The sequence below is a fragment of the Oncorhynchus keta genome, chromosome 33 (genome assembly GCF_023373465.1).
Source record: "Oncorhynchus keta strain PuntledgeMale-10-30-2019 chromosome 33, Oket_V2, whole genome shotgun sequence".
NCBI lineage: Eukaryota > Metazoa > Chordata > Actinopteri > Salmoniformes > Salmonidae > Oncorhynchus > Oncorhynchus keta.
In genome coordinates, this window is record NC_068453.1 from 17,776,805 (window position 1) to 17,793,994 (window position 17,190).

The 17,190-nt window shown below is 43.3% G+C and overlaps 1 protein-coding gene across 9 annotated transcripts in view; it reads left to right on the plus strand.

Moving 5' to 3' along the window:
* The first annotated feature begins 15,975 nt into the window (after positions 1 to 15,975).
* Positions 15,976 to 17,190, plus strand: part of LOC118366306 (myotubularin-related protein 5) — a 79,486-nt gene continuing 78,271 nt past the window's right edge. For 6 of the 9 annotated variants that reach the window (XM_035748867.2, XM_035748872.2, XM_035748869.2 and 3 more), the window contains exon 1: positions 15,976 to 16,227. In XM_035748867.2, the coding sequence (XP_035604760.2) occupies positions 16,173 to 16,227 (55 nt within the window). In that variant the 5' untranslated portion in view covers positions 15,976 to 16,172. The remainder of the gene's footprint in view (positions 16,228 to 17,190) is intronic. The other 3 variants (XM_035748874.2, XM_035748875.2, XM_035748876.2) reach the window with 1 other exon arrangement.

The window sequence follows — 17,190 nt, forward strand, 5'->3', positions numbered from 1 at the left end:
TTGAGCGCGAGATGACATTGTGCGTATAAATATTGAGTGGGCGGGACTCATTCTACACCGGTGCACCCGATAGGCTCCGTGAATTGGTCGGATAATGTATTATTCATTTACTATGTGACGTGTATGTGTGCATGTTGAGGTGTGCCGTTTAGGTTGTGGGTTTTGGTGGCAAATGCCAACTGATATGCCAAAATGATGATGGTGCTTGACTGGGCAAAGACCTTCCAAGAACTTCCAAGAAAACGAGTTCAATGTTTGCTCTGTTAGTTATAGATATTAATATTTAAGATATATTTTAAGACAGATCCATGCTAATGCTTAACCAACCATTGATCAAAATGTTGTTTTATTAACAATTTCCCATACTATATGCCATACAAACAAATGGTGGCATATTCTCAAAATACTTTTCTTAGACTTCTAACACGGGTTTTGCACCCCCTCCCTTTCCCTTCTCTCTTATCTTTGCCTTCAACACCAAGTAAGCCTGAGGGATAAGTATAGATACCTTTGGCCACACACCGGTGGCTACACGTTCTAAGTACTGCCCAATGTGCTATTGATACATAGCTATTTGACAGATTGCTTCATGATTATGCCACAAACATTTATTTATCCTACATTTTCCAGAAATATAAGGAAATATGACCTCACAAAGAGTACCATGTGACCTATGATAATGAGTGGTTACAGCTATCATATAGCTTGATGCCACCAGGGCTACAAAGATCACGTGCAGCTAATTTGTTTTGGACATATTCCTCCTGTATACAATGAGTATGTTGTCATTTGTGTTTAGTAACCTTACTACGACGTTGTAGATGTGTCAGTCACATGTTTAGACTCGTATATCCTAAAACGGACTCACATGAGTCATAATTTCAATCCGTGTCCGTTGGGAAAGTGGGTGAGTCTGTATTGTCTCCCGAGCTTAGCAAGCATGAACACCTGTGCTCTATCCTGATTGTGACATGTTTTATTAATTAGGCTGCATAGTCATAATGTACATACCTGATCCACACAAAACACAGAGGAGAGTTACAGTTGAAGTCAGAAGTTAACATACACCTTAGCCAAATACATTAAAGTCAGTGTTTCACAATTCCTGACATTTAATCCCAGTAAAAATTCCCTGTCTTAGGTCAGGTAGGATCACCACTTTATTTTAATAATGTGAAATGTCAGAATAATAGTAGAGAGAATGATTTATTTCAGCTTTTATTTACATAAACTCAATTAGTATTTGGTAGCATTGCCTTTAAATTGTTTAACTTGGGTCAAACATTACGGCTAGCCTTCCACAAGCTTCCCACAATAAGTTGGGTGAATTTTGGCCCATTCCTCCTGACAGAGCTGGTGTAACTGAGTCAGGTTTGTAAGCCTCCTTGCTCGCACATGCTTTTTCAGTTCTGTCCACAAATGTTCTATTGGATTTAGGTCAGGGCTTTGTGATGGCCACTCCAATAACTTGACTTTGTTGTCCTTAAGCCATTTCACCACAACTTTGGAAGTATGCTTGGGGTCATTGTCCATTTGGAAGACCCATTTGCAACCAAGCTTTAACTTCCTGACTGATGTCTGGAGATGTTGCTTCAAAATATTCACGTAATTTTCCTACCTCGTGATGCTATCTATTTTGTGAAGTGCATCAGTCCCTCTTGCAGTAAAGCACCCCCACGTCATGATGCTGCCACCCCCGTGCTTCACGGTTGGGATGGTGTTCTTCGGTTTGCAAGCCTCCCCCTTTTCCCTCCAAACATAACAATGGTCATGATGGCCAAACAGTTCAATTTTATTTTGATCAGACCGGAGGACATTTCTCCAAAAAGTACGATCTTTGTCCCCATGTGCAGTTGCAAACCGCAGTCTGGATTTTTCATGGTGATTTTTGAGCAGTGGCTTCTTCCTTGCTGAGTGGCCTTTCAAGTTATGTCGATATAGGACTTGTTTAACTGTGGATATAGATACTTTTGCACCTGTTTCCTCCAGCATCTTCACAAGGTCCCTTGCTGTTGTTCTGGGACTGATTTGCACTTTTCACACTAAAGTATGTTCATCTCTAGGAGACAGAATACGTCTCCTTCCTGAGCGGTATGAGGGCTGCATGGTCCGATGGTGTTAATACTTGCGTACTATTGTTTGTAAAGATGAACGTGGTACTTTCAGGTGTTTGGAAATTGCTCCCAAGGATGAACCAGACTTGTGGAGGTCTCCAATCTTTGTCTCTGAGGTCTTGGCTGATTTATTTTGATTTTCCCATGATGTCAAGCAAAGAGGCATGCGTTTTAAGGTAGGCCTTGAAATACATCAACAGGTACACATCCAATTGACTCAAATGATGTCAATTAGCCTATCAGAAGCTTCTCAAGCCGTGGCATAATTTTCTGGAATTTTCCAAGCTGTTTAAAGGCACAGTCAATTTAGTGTATGTAAACTTCTGACCCACTGGAATTGTGATACAATGAATTTTAAGTGAAATAATCTGTCTGTAAAAAATTGTTGAAAAAATTACTTGTGTCATGCATAAAGTAGATGTCCTAACCGACTTGCCAAAACTATAGTTTGTTAACAAGACATTTGTGGAGTGGTTGAAAAATGAGTTTTAATGACTCCAACCTAAGTGTATGTAAAAGTTATGCAACCATTATTTCAGAGAAAACAGACCAAATGTGTTGCCAAAGGTTGAGTGTCTCTCGCAGTTTAGGAGAGCCCCCTTGAGCTTCAGCTTGGGTTAATAAACTATAGATCTGGGGAAAGTAAATATAGATAATATAGGTCTGAAACAGAGCACCACTGAAGAATTACATACATTTTGTTTGTTAAATCAGTCAGACAGTTTTCCACATTTTGAAATTCTATCTCCCTCCACTCTGTTATGAATTGTGTTTATAAGCAATGTCCATTACTCGCCAAATAGTCTGACTTCTGTCCATTTCCCAATTTCTCACCCTCCACTGTTGTCACTGTGTGTCTTCCAGCAGTGTTGAAGGTTTTGAAGTCCTAAATTAGTCTCTCATAATCATTATAATAACATTAGTATCAGTGCCCACACAGGTAATAGCCACTAGCAGCCTAATCCAGCCTGGGCTGAAATTAAAGGATCCACTCCCTATAATCTATAATAATCTCTGGTGTGGTGTTATTTTCCCAGGGGGGTTCATAACAATGACACAGTAAACCAATCAGGAAGTCAACTCACCTTCTTCTTGGCCTCAATAGGCATCAGTCAGGTCTAGCCTGTTACAGTGTTTGGTAAAAATGTACATTATATCATAAAGCATACATTACCAATCTATAAGCATGTTATAAACATGACATTATAGCTACATAGAGCATTGTGATGTTCTGACCCTAATAAATGAGACATCTCCTACTCTGGAGATGGCAATTCAAATTTGACCAAAGGTGAGTTCCCAATCAAGATTTCTTTTAAGAGACAAAAAAAAAAAAGTCCAAAAGTATATAATTTCACCCATATCAACCGCAAGGATTCCGCAATGCATTACATGTATCTGAATTGGTAACTGATTGATTCAAACTGAGGTTAGGATGTATTGGATATCAAAGCTGGACAGCTCTACCAGGATTTTGACCCATTTATGTAACAACGAGAAGGCATCATGTGACATCAGGCCTGTGAAGCAGTGCCCTCAGTATACTGATGAACAGAGGGGTTACCGCCTGGTTTGATCTCTCAATCATGCACTGGCGTTACTGGTTGTGTAATAATGTGGCAATTAGTGCCCGTGAGTAAGTGCTCTATGCAGGACACACTGTGTTTGAAAAGATCCTCCAAATGTTACTCTCTCTGGCTTTGAAATGAACCGACAGAGCGCTATGATGTCCTGTCGAAACAATGTTGTGTTCAAGCGATCAAAGGACATGGACCTTTGATTGTGCGACACTGCTTTATATATATATAGACAGTGCCTTGCGAAAGTATTCGCGACCTTTACTTTCCCCTTGAACTTTGCGACCTTTTGCCACATTTCAGGCTTCAAACATAAAGATATAAAACTGTATTTTTTTGTGAAGAATCAACAACAAGTGGGACACAATCATGAAGTGGAACAACATTTATTGGATATTTCAAACTTTTTTAACAAATCAAAAACTGAAAAATTGGGCGTGCAAAATTATTCAGCCCCCTTAAAGTTAATACTTTGTAGCGCCACCTTTTCCTGCGATTACAGCTGTAAGTCGCTTGGGGTATGTCTCTATCAGTTATGCACATCGAGAGACTGACATTTTTTCCCATTCCTCCTTGCAAAACAGCTTGAGCTCAGTGAGGTTGGATGGAGAGCATTTGTGAACAGCAGTTTTCAGTTCTTTCCACAGATTCTCGATTGGATTCAGGTCTGGACTTTGACTTGGCCATTCTAACACCTGGATATGTTTATTTTTGAACCATTCCATTGTAGATTTTGCTTTATGTTTTGGATCATTGTCTTGTTGGAAGACAAATCTCCGTCCCAGTCTCAGGTCTTTTGCAAACTCCATCAGCTTTTCTTCCAGAATGGTCCTGTATTTGGCTCCATCCATCTTCCCATCAATTTTAACCATCTTCCCTGTCCCTGCTGAAGAAAAGCAGGCCCAAACCATGATGCTGCCACCACCATGTTTGACAGTGGGGATGGTGTGTTCAGGGTGATGAGCTGTGTTGCTTTTACGCCAAACATAACATTTTGCATTATTGCCAAAACGTTCAATTTTGGTTTCATCTGACCAGAGCACCTTCTTCCACATGTTTGGTGTATCTCCCAGGTGGCTTGTGGCAAACTTTAAACTACACTTTTTATGGATATCTTTAAGAAATGTCTTTCTTCTTGCCGCTCTTCCATAAAGGCCAGATTTGTGCAATATTGTTGGGATTGTTGTCCCATGGACAGAGTCTCCCACCTCAGCTGTAGATCTCTGCAGTTCATCCAGAGTGATCATGGGCCTCTTGGCTGCATCTCTGATCAGTCTTCTCCTTGTATGAGCTGAAAGTTTAGAGGGACGGCCAGGTCTTGGTAGATTTGCAGTGGTCTGATACTCCTTCCATTTCAATATTATCGCTTGCACTGTGCTCCTTGGGATGTTTAAAGCTTGGGAAATCTTTTTGTATCCAAATCCAGCTTTAAACTTCTTCACAACAGTATCTCGGACCTGCCTGGTGTGTTCCTTGTTCTTCATGATGCTCTCTGCGCTTTTAACGGACCTCTGAGACTATCACAGTGCAGGTGCATTTATACAAAGACTTGATTACACACAGGTGGATTGTATTTATCATCATTAGTCATTTAGGTCAACATTGGATCATTCAGAGATCCTCACTGAACTTCTGGAGAGAGTTTGCTGCACTGAAAATAAAGGGGCTGAATAATTTTGCACGCCCAATTTTTCAGTTTTTGATTTGTTAAAAAAGTTTGAAATATCCAATAAATGTCGTTCCACTTCATGATTGTGTCCCACTTGTTGTTGATTCTTCACAAAAAAATACAGTTTTATATCTTTATGTTTGAAGCCTGAAATGTGGCAAAAGGTCGCAAAGTTCAAGGGGGCCGAATACTTTTGCAAGGCACTGTATATAATTTAAAACAACAAGGATAAACTGACTTATTTCCACTGTGGTCCTCATTTCCATGAATGCATGTGGCAAGTTTGGCATGTAGCAGGCAACAAAATAAAACAGAGGTGAAAATTTAAGGCAAATTAGTTATTTAGTCATAAAAACACAACATATAGTATACATACTATAGACAAAGGAATGCTATTTAGTCACAGTCACATTCTCACAGAGGCACACTATCAAATAACCAGGATTTCCCCTTCCTTTAAAAGCTACACAGAGTGGGAGTAGTTTTAACAGAGTCCGACTATTCCACACACACACACACACACACACACACACACACACACACACACACACACACACACACACACACACACACACACACACACACACACACACACACACACACACACACACACACACACGCACACACACACACACACACACACACACACACACACACACTATCCTAGCTTTAGTGTTATGATTGTGTGAATCTCTAACATGGGAAAAGAAGTCAGACAAACAAATACCTTGGGGCTGCCCTATGGATGATCCTATGTAAGCCTAGTCTGTGTGACCTTTGACTCAACAGGCAGCCAGTTGAGCTCCTGAAACTGGCTCCTACCAATATGAGTATGTGGGCTCAGATTCAACACCAGCTTAACAACTTGTTCTGGGCTATCTGAAGGTTGCTTTTTAGTAGATTAGTTAAGTCTTCGAACCATGAAGTGCTATTGTAACGTGGGGGAAATACACCAAAATATTTCATTTCTGTAGTCGTACTACGCCCCCTTTTAATATGCGAGGTAGGTCCTTGGGACTAAACTAAACATAACAGGTTCTTTGCATCAAAAAGTGGAGCATGGGAATCAGACAACAACAATTTATTTTCATCGTCACAAGAAAGGCACAATCTCTTGGCCTACGTAATATCCATATACCATCTTCAGCTCCAGGAGCGCCGTACAACTATCCTACAAGACAGACTTCAATATCACACAAATAATACTATACATTCCATTCCCATACTCAAACAGGCAATAATAATGTGTTGCCACAGTCACGGAGGGCGTGCCCAGGGAAGAGAGAAAAGCCTAGGTGGAATATGGACGCCAGTGCCTAAACACACTACATGTACAATAAGTCCTATTTCTCATACTTTGTTAAAAACCACCATCACCACTCCCGCCCTCCCAAGGCAAGCCGACCAGCACATAGTAAGGGGATCCACTAAATGACACAAACAGGAAGGGTTTTATACAAAAGGTGACACCCTTAAATAACAATCCCACACACCTGGCACAGGCAGACCAACAAGAGTGCATTCAAAATAGGTAGACAGTTCTAACCCGTTACACTAGCATAGTCAAAATGAGTGCATTAGCTAGCCCTTTCTTACCTAGCACCTTAGTGGCCATACCTCCCCTCCCATGTTGCCATCTAGTGTACATTCTAAGTAATTGCCTGCTGTTTTGGCTGTGAGTACCTCTCCTGCTAGCTGTACCCTGATGCCTGAGGACTTGCTTAGTTTCAATTTAGACCCCAACAGAATTGCTTCTGTTTTGCCGAGGTTCAGAGATAGCTTGTTGTCTATGAGCTATGCATTGATGTTAGTGAGCTCTGCACTCAGTATACTCTCCAGTGTGGTTTAGTTTTTGTGAGACACAAGGAGTGCAAAGTCCTCTTCATACAGAAACAGGTGCCATGAGCAAGCATCCTTTATATCATTAATGCACAGTAGGAATAACAGAGGCCCTAGCACGCTCCCCTGTGGCATGCCACGGCTTATGTGTAGCCTCGGAGGGTAAACCATTTACCTCAAACACTTGTTCCCTCCCCAATAAGTAGGACTCAACCCATTCAAGAGTGGTACTGCCCAACCTTCTCTCTTCTTGTCTCAGCCGATGTAATATTTTTATGGTCACAGATTGTCTGATTGGTTGTGTAAACGTTCTGAAATTGCTAAATGTTTTACTGTGATTTCACAGGAGCCCTTATAAACAGAGGCTCCCCAGGGCGAAACAGAACATATTACACACCATAATCTGTGTAGAAATAATTTGTGCTGTTGTAACGTTTGTCGTCGGAAGGAGACCAAGGTGCAGCGTGGTAGGCGTACATTATTTTATTTAAATGTTCCACCAAGAAAAACAATAAACAATACAACGAACGAAAAGCTTTGTCGTGCAAACTACATGCACTCAAACAAAGACAAGATCCCACACTGAAGGAGGGAAAAAGGGCTGCCTAAGTATGATCCCCAATCAGAGACAATGAAAGACAGTTGATTGGGAACCACACTCGGCAAAACACAAAGAAATAGAGAACATAGAATGCCCACCCAAATCACACCCTGACCTAACCAAACATAGAGAATAACAAGGATCTCTAAGGACGTGACAGCTATCTAATGTTGTGCACACAGGGGGGTCAGGGGATATGTCCCCTTATGGTTTCTGAACAGGAAGCACCACATAAACAAATTACAGAGCTGAAGTGTTCTGATTTTTCTGAGATTAGGTGGTTTCGTTGCAAAACAGCCTAATCATACAAACAAACAACACCTGTGGGCTGGAGGAAGATTTATGGAATCCCCCAGAGTCCAAAAGTTTCCCTCTGTTTCTGAGAACTGTTTTAGGGATCTGTTAAGAGGTTTTCTACGGATATAGCACTTAATTTTCCATGTATACTGTAAACATACAGTATAACCCACTGGGCGCAGACATCAATTCAACGTCTATTCCACGTTGGGTCAACGTAATTTCATTGAAATGATGAGGAAACATTGTTGATTCAATCAGTGTTTTCCCAGTGGGTACCCAATACCTACTTTTCTTCCTGACACAGCAACTTGATCATAACTCAAGAATGATTTCTCAAATATTAATTTCTACTTTATCCATCTTCCAACAATTCCATGTGCATCTATTCATTCACCCATCAATTCACTCATATGTTAATTTACTTCCTGCTTTTTTTGTCGTTTCACTTAGTTACAGTGCAGTTCACTGTTTGTGAGTGTCTGCACAGTACCAGAAACCTCACTGTATCTGGTTATCTTACAATTGCTGCCCCCTAGTGAACCTCCTATCAGTCGAATGTTCTCCAGTGGTGGACAGTTACTGAGGCCAGCTGCAGAGGCACACATAGCTGAGCCCAGTGGAGCTTTGCCAAACACAAAAGGCTTTGACCTCCAATGGGGCTGGGGACAGACCAGATTATGTCCCAGTTAGAAGATAAACATAATTTGTCAGCATTTTTTAAAACACAAGAAAACAAACATGATCAAATTAGGACTTTTTTGTAATGTCAAGCAGACCCTTGAACCCTAAGTACGAGGCACCATTAAATCCTCCATGAGAAATCATTTTGGAGACATGGTCTTTCCCACTGGGATGAGCATTCCTGTCTCCCTGTGTGCTCACAGGCACCGTGGCTCCCCACATCAAATGTGTTTACATGGCTAGTTTGTAGGGGATTGGGGCACAACCAAGAGTGTTTGCGTGGATAGTCATCTCTCTCTCTCTGTTTGCATGGCTCTTGTTACCAGCGAGGGGCCGAAGGTGACGGGGGTTGGAGGAGATGGCCTGAGTGAGTCAAGGTTTGGCCCAGTGTGCCCATTTCATGGGCAAATGAGGGATCACTCCTCTGTGTGGTGAAAGATGGTAGCACAGACGGGGTGCTTGTTGCTCGGTGGGACCGTGGAGGCAGACAATAGTGGTGCTTCCAGAACTGACAGCGCCTGACTGGGCCCTTTAAAACTGGCGGCAGGAGAACAGGAGATCACAGTATCAAATAGCCAAACAAATAAAAGATTGATGATAGTATCATGGCTATGTACAGCGAGTTTACAAAACATTAAGAACACCTGCTCTTTAGCCTGACCAGGTGAATCCAGGTGAAACCTATAATCCCTTATTGGTGTCACTTGTTAAATCCACTTCAATCAGTGTAGATGAAGGAGAGGAGACAGGTTAAAGAAGGATATTTAAGCCTTGAGACAATTGAGACATGGATTGTGTGTGTGTGCCATTCAGCGGGTCAATGGGCAAGACAAAACAATTAAGCGCTTTTGAATGGGTACGACAGTAGGCGCTAGGCACACCAATTTGTGTCAAGAACTGCAACGCTGCTGGGTTTTTCACATTCAACAGTTTCCCGTGTGTATCAAGAATGGTCCACCACCCATAGGACATTCAGCCAATTTGACACAACTGTGAGAAGCGTTAGAGTCAACATGGGCCAGCATCCCTGTGGAACGCTTTCGACATCTTGTAGAATCCATGCCCGGATAAATTGAGGCTGTTCTGAGGATAAAAGGGCAACTCAATATCAGGAAAGTGTTCCTAATGTTTGGTATACTCAGTGTAGAATAAAATAAGGTTAAACCTACTGCAGTTAATCTACTTCATGCATTCTCTCAGAGGCATGCTTGGTTCATTAATACATTTACTTACAGACCTGGCAATGACCATAGGCAGGGGTTAAGTCTGTCACCTCCTTGAATGGACAGGGATTTTCAAAATACAACGTGCTTATAGTATTTTTTAGATACAGTAAATTCATGTGACCTTTAATTCACTTTAAATAAATTAACGGAAGAGTTCTTGCACCAGAGAGCTCAGGAGAGACATCTCTGACATCTCTACCTGCCCTGAAGCTTCTTCTCTGTATGTTATGAGTGAAAACACTAATAGTTACAGAGCAGGAATATAAAGTTTACTGTACACAAAGCTCTTTGCTACATTTCCTATTGCCTGCGGGTGTGTGCGTGCTCCGGGCACCTAGGTACTGTGGGGGCTCGCTCTGTGGATCTCTGACCCCAGGGAAGTAGTGAGGAGGCTGGGCCTTGCAGCCTGGATCAGGACCTCTTCTAACAATCACAGACTGGTCCAATGACCTCTTCATTAAGGCCTCAGTCTGTCCAATACTTTCATTTGGTTTGTTTTCTCAGAGTGTCACGCCCTGATCTGTTCCACCTGTCCTTGTGATTGTCTCCACCCCCTCCAGGTGTTGCCCATCTTCCCCATTAACCCCTGTGTATTTATACCTGTGTTTGTCTGTTGCCAGTTCATCTTGTTTGTCAAGTCAACCAGCGGGTTGGCTCAGCTCCTGCTTTTCCCCCAGTCGCTCTTTTCGCACCCTCCTGGTTTTGACCCTTGCCTGTCCCGACTCTGAGCCCACCTGCTTGACCACTGCCTGAGCCTGCCTTCAGTCCTGTACCTTTGCCCCACCACTCTGGATTATTGACACCTGCCTGCCTGCCCACGGCAGATAAACATCATAGGCTCAATTACTATTGTGTTTATGTATACTTAGATGGTATCTGCCTCCTTGAGAGGAAACATTCTGTATTATTGCAGCACTATAGATGTCAGTTGGATTGACATCCTGAACTACCCCTCTTCCTTCCACAGTGGAAGTAGTAGTATATAGAGTATATAGAGACCAGCATTATACCTTTACCAGACTACCAGTACATCATAAAACAGTTCCCCTTTTCACTTCTATCGTCAGATACAATACAGTCTAAGACACTTGGGGAAGTGAAACCTTTTGATCGCTACTTTTGTCCTCATTAAGGACATTTTCACGCTTGCTTTATCTCAGAGGATGAGCAATTGAATGCTGGATTCCCCACGAGAGCTATGATTTGCAAGAGGCCTTCAACCCACTTCCTGTCTGTTGGTTTGTTGGAAGGAAGTCAGGTGACTCATCGTATCCGGCCTGACAGGTCTTCTCTTTGTGTTCTGAGTGGGCTGTGTGTCATGAGTTACAGAGAATCAGTGACAGGAGGAGCTGACCCTCTCTGTCTCTGTCTGTGTGACAATAGTAATCAATGTAGGAACTGAGATCAGGAACAAATACTATAGCCAATTCTCTCTGCTTAAAAGTCAGTTTTCCCACGCTAATGGCGCTTTCAAGTGTAACTCAATATTAACTTATTCATTTTGCTTTGTAATATTATCAACACACTACATAATAACAGTGTATGCACTCATGCCAGTCTGAAATCTTGCTATCTGTGCTATGTCTACCCAGGGCATGGATGCGCCTAACAGGGGAGACACACGAGCGGTGAGAAGGACCAGGAATGTCAGCAGCGCTGGGCTGGGTCGTCTTCAGAGGGGAACTGGAGCTGGACATGGAGATGAAACAGCTGAAAGGGACGACTTCATTAGTTTGAACTACAGGAAAAGGAGGTCCGAGCACGCCCCCATTCTCATCGATGGTGCTGTAGTGGAGCAGGTTGAGAGCTTCAAGTTCCTTGATGTCCACATCAACAACAAACTATGATGGTCCAAACACACCAGAAAGACCTGAGAGAACGACCTAGAGCCTTCTGGCCTTAGTTACAATGATCAAATTCCCCCACAATGCCTTGAGAAAGACACATCAAATCAAATCAAACCTTATAGTGAAATGCTTACACACAAGCCCTTAACCAACAATGCATTTTAAGAAAAATAAGTGTTAAGTTAAAAATAGATAAGTAAACATTTAAAATTAAAGTAACAAATAATTAAAGAGCAGCAGTAAAATAACAATAGAGAGACTATATACGGGGGTACCAGTACAGAGTCAATGTGCGGCGGCACCGGTTACTTGAGGTAATTGAGGTAATATGTACATGTAGGTAGAGTTAAAGTGACTATGCATAGATAATAAACAGAGTAGCAGCAGCGTAAAATTGTATGGGGAGTGGCAATGCAAATAGTCTGGGTAGCTATTTGATTAGCTGTTAAGGAGTCTAATGGCTTGGGGGTAGAAGTTGTTAGGAAGTCTTTTGGACCTAGACTCGGCGCTCCGGTACCGCTTGCCATGTGGTAGCAGAGAGAACAGTCTATGACTAGAGTGGCTGGAGTCTTTGACAGTACATCACTGGGACCAAGCTTCCTGCCATCCAGGACCTCTATGCCAGGCGGTGTCAGAGGAAGGGCCTAAAATTTGTCAAAGACTCCAGTCACCCTAGTCATAGACTGTTCTCTCTGCTACCGCATGGCAAGCGGTACCGGAGCGCCAAGTCTAGGTCAAAAAGACTTCCTAACAACTTCTACCCCCAAGCCATTAGACTCCTTAACAGCTAATCAAATGGCTACCCAGACTATGTGCATTGCCCCTCCCCATACACTTGTACGCTGCTGCTACTCTCTGTTTATTATCTATACATAGTCACTTTAACTCTACCTACATGTACATATTACCTCAATTACCTCAAGTAACTGGTGCCCCCACACATTGACTCTGTACTGGTACCCCCGTATATAGTCTCTCTATTGTTATTTTACTGCTGCTCTTTAATTATTTGTTACTTTAATTTTAAATGTTTACTTATCTATTTTTAACTTAACACTTATTTTTCTTAAAATGCATTGTTGGTTAAGGGCTTGTATGTAAGCATTTCACTATAAGGTTTGATTTGATTTGATTGGTCTTTCTCAAGGCATTGTGGGGGAACTTGATCAGTGTATCCATTGTAACTAAGGCCAGAAGGCTCTAGGTCATTCTCTCAGGTCTTTCTGTATCTTGTTGACTAGTCATTCAACTGAGACTGCTCTTCTCTGTATCACGGAGGCGCTCCGCACTGCTAAAGCTAACTCTCTCTCCTCTGCTCTCATCCTTCTAGACCTATCGGCTGCCTTCGATACTGTGAACCATCAGATCCTCCTCTCCACCCTCTCCGAGTTGGGCATCTCCGGCGCGGCCCACGCTTGGATTGCGTCCTACCTGACAGGTCGCTCCTACCAGGTGGCGTGGCGAGAATCTGTCTCCTCACCACGCGCTCTCACCACTGGTGTCCCCCAGGGCTCTGTTCTAGGCCCTCTCCTATTCTCGCTATACACCAAGTCACTTGGCTCTGTCATAACCTCACATGGTCTCTCCTATCATTGCTATGCAGACGACACACAATTAATCTTCTCCTTTCCCCCTTCTGATGACCAGGTGGCGAATCGCATCTCTGCATGTCTGGCAGACATATCAGTGTGGATGACGGATCACCACCTCAAGCTGAACCTCGGCAAGACGGAGCTGCTCTTCCTCCCGGGAAGGACTGCCCGTTCCATGATCTCGCCATCACGGTTGACAACTCCATTGTGTCCTCCTCCCAGAGCGCTAAGAACCTTGGCGTGATCCTGGACAACACCCTGTCGTTCTCAACTAACATCAAGGCGGTGGCCCGTTCCTGTAGGTTCATGCTCTACAACATCCGCAGAGTACGACCCTGCCTCACACAGGAAGCGGCGCAGGTCCTAATCCAGGCACTTGTCCTCTCCCGTCTGGATTACTGCAACTCGCTGTTGGCTGGGCTCCCTGCCTGTGCCATTAAACCCCTACAACTCATCCAGAACGCCGCAGCCCGTCTGGTGTTCAACCTTCCCAAGTTCTCTCACGTCACCCCGCTCCTCGGCACTCTCCACTGGCTTCCAGTTGAAGCTCGCATCCGCTACAAGACCATGGTGCTTGCCTACGGAGCTGTGAGGGGAACGGCACCTCAGTACCTCCAGGCTCTGATCAGGCCCTACACCCAAACAAGGGCACTGCGTTCATCCACCTCTGGCCTGCTCGCCTCCCTACCACTGAGGAAGTACAGTTCCCGCTCAGCCCAGTCAAAACTGTTCGCTGCTCTGGCTCCCCAATGGTGGAACACACTCCCTCACGACGCCAGGACAGCGGAGTCAATCACCACCTTCCGGAGACACCTGAAACCCCACCTCTTTAAGGAATACCTAGGATAGGATAAAGTAATCCTTCTCACCCCCCCCCCCTTAAAAGATTTAGATGCACTATTGTAAAGTGGCTGTTCGACTGGATGTCATAAGGTGAATGCACCAATTTGTAAGTCGCTCTGGATAAGAGCGTCTGCTAAATGACTTAAATGTAAAATGTAAATGTATCTAGAACACCTTTATTTACTGCAGTTAACAAGGCAGTGAATATTGCTACCTTATAGCCTAATGCTCAACCAGGAGAGCCAAGGAGAAGGATCTTGTGTGTTTCCCTCCCTCCTGACTACTGGCAGTTCGTCAAGTGAAGTTCAAGGCCATGTGTCTCATCAGCTGTAAGAAGCATAGACCATCCCCCTTGACCTGACTCACTACAGGCATAGGGAAATAGCATCACTCTATTGTCAACAATGATTTATCTACAGTATATGCTATCGGGTTGACACTGTGCTCACTGAAGGGGGAAGGTATAGGGGGTGTTTCTTGACATACATTTTCTTGCCAACCACCCACAGCGACAGCCTATCATTCTAAGTCAAGGGGGGATACCAATCCTCTGGGAGAAGGAGAGAAGGCTATACAGAACAAAAACAAAAGACAAAAATGCTTAAGAGCCATGCCTGGTTTTTAATCCCGAGGTGATAGGTACTTTGGGTCAAAGGTCACAGTGCAGGAAGTGCTGGAATTTTCTCAGTGGCGTTACGGAACTGGGCCTCTGTTTCAGAGGATGGATAAATGTCATCTGCGCTCAACCTCCCTATCACCTAACGGTATTGCAAAATCACTGCAACGTTGTGACAATGTTGCTCTTTGTTCATTATGAGGCAAGAGTTTTTCTGTGTTGGGACTGCTGTATTTTAAAGGTGATATTGTTGAATGTAATAATACTAAGTGCTCTGCAGTTTTACGCTGGAATTTGACAAGGGCATGAATGTATTATGTTACAGGTACTTTAGTTTTGTTTTGGCGATCATGAAGAGACAATGCGAGTGACACTTTTGGTTAGGATCACACTGGCTATTCAGCGGCACACAGAGGTGATGTTCTATTTCATCTCTATCTCTCTCATACAAGCATACTGTGTAAAACTGAAAATGTATAAATCCTATTTAATTCCGATTCTTTTCTGTATCGGTCTACGTTACATTTCAACTATATGGGCTACCATCTGTTTTGACCACACACACTGCGAAAGCAGGCATTCCTGTGGGCTGTCCTCTGATCAGTTCTGGCAGACGCTCTGATTCCAGAGTATTTCAGCAATGACATGCGGGCTGGGGAACACTTGTGACAGATATGAGGAAAATATGATCTCTATTTTAGATAACCAATATAGTGATGTTGAGTGCACAGAAAGGTTATGATACAGTTTTGTCATTTTCACTGTAAAAAGTCAATTTGAGCTGTCAGACTTGTTTCAACGTGTTTATTTGATATGTTGATGTGCATTGATAGACTACATAAGGTTTCCCAAGTGTACCATGCCATGTAGCCAAGATGTCATTGATGCATGCTAAATACACTAATTGTTCATAATCATTCTACCGCATATAGTGCATGTTTTCAGTAAGATAATTGTCAGCATCTAGCTAACAACGTGCTGCATTTCTAGGCAACAGTGGTTTAGTTTTTTACAAGGGATCAACACCCAACTACATTAATGGGACGTTGTGGGACATTCTTGCCATGCGCCGCTCCCTGTAACCCAGTGCGCAGAATCATCACACTCCGCTGTCAGCGCAAGACATACTGACGGTATGGCGGCAGGATACAGCAGGAAGGATGCTACTGTCGCCCGTGATGTGTCTTTCGCCAACAGAATGTGAATGGAATATCGACGGTAAAGGGAAAGGATACCGCAATAAAGGCCTGTCTCCGTGAACTCCGACATGGCCAGGCTCGCCGACTACTTCGTGGTGGTCGGTTACGACCTCGATAAGAGAGGTGAGTTTTGGGCTAGCTATTTTCTTAAGTGCTAGCTAGCTAATGCTGGCGTATTAGCCGCGGTTCAGCCCTGGTAAACATGGGGAGGCGGAGGAAAGGGAGGCGGGGACGGGCCGGGACAAAACGGCGTCCCACAGTTGTGGGGTGTCTTATCCGGCAGGGCACTGAACTACAAATCGCGGATGTCAAAGGCCTCTCGAGATTAGCCCGCCGTCTGGTGTCATTTCAAACCACGAGGAAAGAGTTCATTTGATTTTATGTCATGCATAATTTTCATAGCCATATCTAGCAAACTAATAACTTAAGTGAACTTGCAAGCTAATTAGCTTGGAAGAGGATACTTGTTAGCTTGCTAGCTAACGACATGTTTGGCGGCGTTGGTTAGAGTAGATTTCTAGCTAATATGGGTTTATTAAACCAACTTGTTATTTAACTAAAGCGAAACCATTTTCTGTCACCTCTCGCCAAGTTAACAGGAATTACCTAGTAAAGCAAACGTCACACAATCGTGTCGAGATTTTACATGATGAGGTCGAGATTATAAGGACTAACTGGTCATTCTGAGAAGCAAAGCAAATATTTGCTTGATAAAAGCGTACTATTCTTGTGAACAACTAACGAATGTTTTAGAAATGGAAGTATTGTTGTTTTCTGTCTGTTTTTGTTTGTGGACTAACCTAGATGGCTTTGCCCCTCCCCAAGCCACTTGAACCAGAGCGGCCCGAACCGAGCCCCGTAGATGCTCAGTTTTCATCCTGTTGTGTTTCGGACGCTGAGCGTTTGGGACCGTTATCTGACGCTCCCCCCGGTTTGTGCGGTGTCCTAGATCTGTGCGGTATAATGGCCTGTTCACCATGAAATATTAAAGCCGCCTTATCGGATGAATATATTCAGCTAGTTGGAAACTTGTAACGTCTTTTATTTATAGAATGGATTCTGTTTATGACTTATTTAGATGGAGCA